Genomic DNA, 3,510 nt, shown 5'->3' with positions numbered 1-3,510 from the left:
CAAAAAAACATTCATATCTTGTCTGACATCTTTTCTACAAACTCGGGTTTTCAACTCGGGGTTTCAGTTGAAAACCCGAGTTGAAAACCCGAGTTTGTAGAAAAGATGTCAGACAAGATATGAATGTTTTTTTGAGCTCAAACGAAAGAGCGGGTCGAGAAATGGCGTGCTAGGACCTCTAAAGATGGTTTTGAACCAGGGGAGACTCCTAGACGCCAACGTTCTATACATACTCCTAGACCCCATTGTCCTCCTAGACAATGATGTCACAACTCTGCTGTTCAATTGAAAACAGACATCATCTTTAGAGAGATTTGTCATCTTTAATGACTTCTGCACGCCATTTCTCGACCCGCTCTTTCATTTACCCGAATTGCATTAAACAATTAAAAACAAATGGAGAATTTTTCATCAATATAATTCTCTTTAATTATCTTTAATTGAAATACGATTGGTTTACGAAAACCAATTGCTTCATAAATTCAGAAAACCCCATCGCCACGAAAAACTAATAAATAAATAACGCCGATCACGCATCCTGCACCGTCAGACTAGCGTTTGAATTTGCGCCTCAACTTCCCAATACTGAAACTTCTCTTTGAAAATAATTTCCTCTCCGTAACCCGTGGATCTGATTCACCCCAAAAAAATCATTACCATAAATTCCATCGAGTTTTATGCAAGCAGTCGCTGGAAAGAGGCCGTCCCGACCTTTCCGTCCACCTAGACAAGGCGACTCTAAGAACTCGAGAGATCCATTGTTGTGAAACGGATCGTCGCAGGCTTTGTTGTCACCACCGAGTGAGACGCACTTGAAGCAGTCAATAGCCCTTCCTTGATTGACAATGCACCGGAAAAATCGAGATATTTAAATGCACACATAATACCCCCCTATCTGGGTCAGCCACTGGGTCTTCCACATTTTTCCACGCAATAATAGTTCAGTGAATAATACTCACCTGCTTGAATGGTCATTGCCACCAGCACTGCGAGCGCCCATCGATTGCTCAGTCCCATTTTCAATATTTTTAATCAATCAGTTGCAATTTATAATTGAATTTATCGTTCCCGGGGCGATCATACTCGCGGAGAGTCGAATCAACTCAGCTCTCTGTTTTGATTTCGTTCCCTGGGCAACCGCTCCCCATTGCAACTCATGCTCATTCCAAAATTCAACCGATTCTTCGGGTTTAATTGGCGCAATTTTTTCATCTGACATTCGATGGTTTATTGATTGAGTAATTAATTCGGGGGAAGCAAGTGGTGGTGGAAAAATATTGCGGCCGAGGTGAATTTGATGTTGTGGATTTATGGTTCAGTTGGAGTTCCTCCGGTCTCAGTTGACGTTCGTCGACGACTGAACGAGAGCGTGAAGAAGTTGGCATATATTTAATGGAAAATGGGGTTTTTATGGCCAGAGACACGCGATTTGTGGGTGTGCGCATTGTTAGTGGTGATATTAGCTGCGGGAATGTGATGTTGAAGAGGAATTTATAATTTTGCTTCCGAGAGGCAGCGTTGTACTCGTCAAATTTGAAATTTTTATTTTTTTGTGTGACGATGACCAACTTTGGGCTTAGGAGTTCGAATATGCAGGGAGAGAAATATTCAATAAAAATTCCGTATCTTTTCCGTAATTCCGGAGCGAAATGTGGTTGTAGGAAATTTTACGGAACTGTCACGGAATTTTTCCAGAGCGTTCGGTAGAAAATATTTAAAGTAACGTTCGAACATCTGAAATATACGACCGTCTGGTTTCCGCATATCCGCCAATTTTCGGTATTAATTTGCGTCTGATCAATGATGGATTTGATGCGAAGGAATGAAGTCTGAAATTCGATTAATTCGAGGGCTTGAGGGGGAAGTGAGAGACAGGTGGAGAGGAGTTCAAGGTTGGAATTACGAATTTTACGAGGGGAACGGAGGATGGATCAAAGTAATATTAAAATTCATTCCCCAGAAAATGATAAAAACTCTTTTATTCGTGCGTTGAAATCTTGGATATCCTTAAAACGTCAACGATTTGAAAAGAAGTGGATAATTGCATTTTTTAATAAATGAGTATACTAATTGCCAACAAATTAGCGATTTGCGTACAAATGTTCTCTTTTTTAAATTCTAATTTCACTATTCTTTTCTTCTATTTTTTCATGTCATAGTAGGAAAGGTTGGGGTAAAATGGACACTTTTGACATTTTTAAAAATATTATCGACGGGTTGAAATGTTGATGAAGCTTTCTTTTTTTTTCAATACAAAGAACAACTCTGTCCCTTTGTGATGAGCCTAAATTGAGCTCAACTCATGAATTTGTTTCTGAGTTGGGAATATTTTTAAAAAAGTCTAAAGTGACCATTTTACTCTACTCTCTCCAAAATTTTCGGAGCCAGAAACCGAAAAAAAAATAATATCAGCAATTAAAATCCTGGCGGTTATAGCCCCTCCACCCAAGACAAACCCCAAAAAAATCAATTTCCCCGCTCAGAACGGCTAATCCACCGCAAAATCCTCGCCCTAATCGACCCTTTATTTCAAAACCCCGCGCGTCGCTCATGCGCACAGCGCTAAAACCCGTCCCAACACATAGAAACGTAACCCACATCCATCAGCCGTCCATTCCCCCGTTGTCGCAAGACTGCGGTCTTCATCGCAATGTGATTTTCTTTTGTTTTTCACACCTTTTTGTTATTATTATTTTTCTTTTTCACTCAGTGACAAACTGGCCGTCAAATCACCAGCTTAACAGGCCCAAACATCCCCGAAAAACAATAAATAAACAATGCAAGGACTCCGTGTGAGACAGATTGTGTGAGCAAGAAAGAGTATTTTTCTCTCGTGTGAAGTGATATTTCGTGTTAATTAGTTAGTCTCAACGTGTGCCTGACTAATCAGGACGATGGGCCAGTCCTCGAGCAACAGTGCACCCAATGGTGAGTCATAACTAATTAATAACAGTTAATTAATTGGGGGAAACAGTCCCAACAACAATGCGACCGATTTATCGTCAATTTTCTTATTAAATTGGCCGAAAAAATGGGTTTAATGCTGTAATTATGGCGTAAATAATTATTCAATTTTGCGGCTGTCGTTTTAATCACTCGGAGGGGCTAATTAACACCCCAATTGTCGAGCCGGAAGGATTGTTTGAGGTTAGGAGCATCCGCAGGGGCATTATTACCCCCGAAAATAGCACGAATGTCGGTATTTCGAGTCTGGAATTACTGGTGGAGCAGTTGGGGGACATGCGACACTGGAGGTGCATTAGAAATTGACAACTGTCACTTACGAATGGTCAGTTGTATCGGTTTTGGGGTTTGACGGCGAGAGAGCGAGGGAGAGAGGGGGGATTATCGACTGAGACGGGAAACAGCTGACAGCTCGAGCACCTGTATATGTTAGGCCATGAGCAGGGGAAATTCGAATTTTTGCATTATTGGGTTCATTGGTGGAAGATGGAGGTGATTATGTGGTTTCGGGGGATAATTAGATGTGATCAATTACTCGGGGGGGGG

General features: G+C 41.2%; 2 protein-coding genes across 2 annotated transcripts in view; one reads left to right on the top strand and one right to left on the bottom strand.

Annotated features, from left to right (window-relative positions):
• Positions 1-1,357, bottom strand: part of LOC107041096 — a 3,075-nt gene extending 1,718 nt beyond the window's left edge. Inside the window, exons 1-2 of the mRNA XM_015261483.1 lie at positions 960-1,357; positions 658-834 (exon numbers count right to left, since the gene is read on the bottom strand). Of these exons, the coding sequence (XP_015116969.1) occupies positions 658-834; positions 960-1,017 (235 nt within the window). The 5' untranslated portion in view covers positions 1,018-1,357. The remainder of the gene's footprint in view (positions 1-657; positions 835-959) is intronic.
• Positions 1,358-2,623: 1,266 nt separating this feature from the next.
• Positions 2,624-3,510, top strand: part of LOC107041093 (protein neuralized) — a 39,521-nt gene continuing 38,634 nt past the window's right edge. Inside the window, exon 1 of the mRNA XM_015261478.1 lies at positions 2,624-2,928. Within this exon, the coding sequence (XP_015116964.1) occupies positions 2,895-2,928 (34 nt within the window). The 5' untranslated portion in view covers positions 2,624-2,894. The remainder of the gene's footprint in view (positions 2,929-3,510) is intronic.

The sequence above is a fragment of the Diachasma alloeum genome, unplaced genomic scaffold (genome assembly GCF_001412515.2).
Source record: "Diachasma alloeum isolate Michigan unplaced genomic scaffold, Dall2.0 Dall_scaffold_00354, whole genome shotgun sequence".
Lineage (NCBI taxonomy): Eukaryota > Metazoa > Arthropoda > Insecta > Hymenoptera > Braconidae > Diachasma > Diachasma alloeum.
Note: the sequence above shows the minus strand (reverse complement) of the source record. Positions and strands in the feature narration are given on the sequence as shown.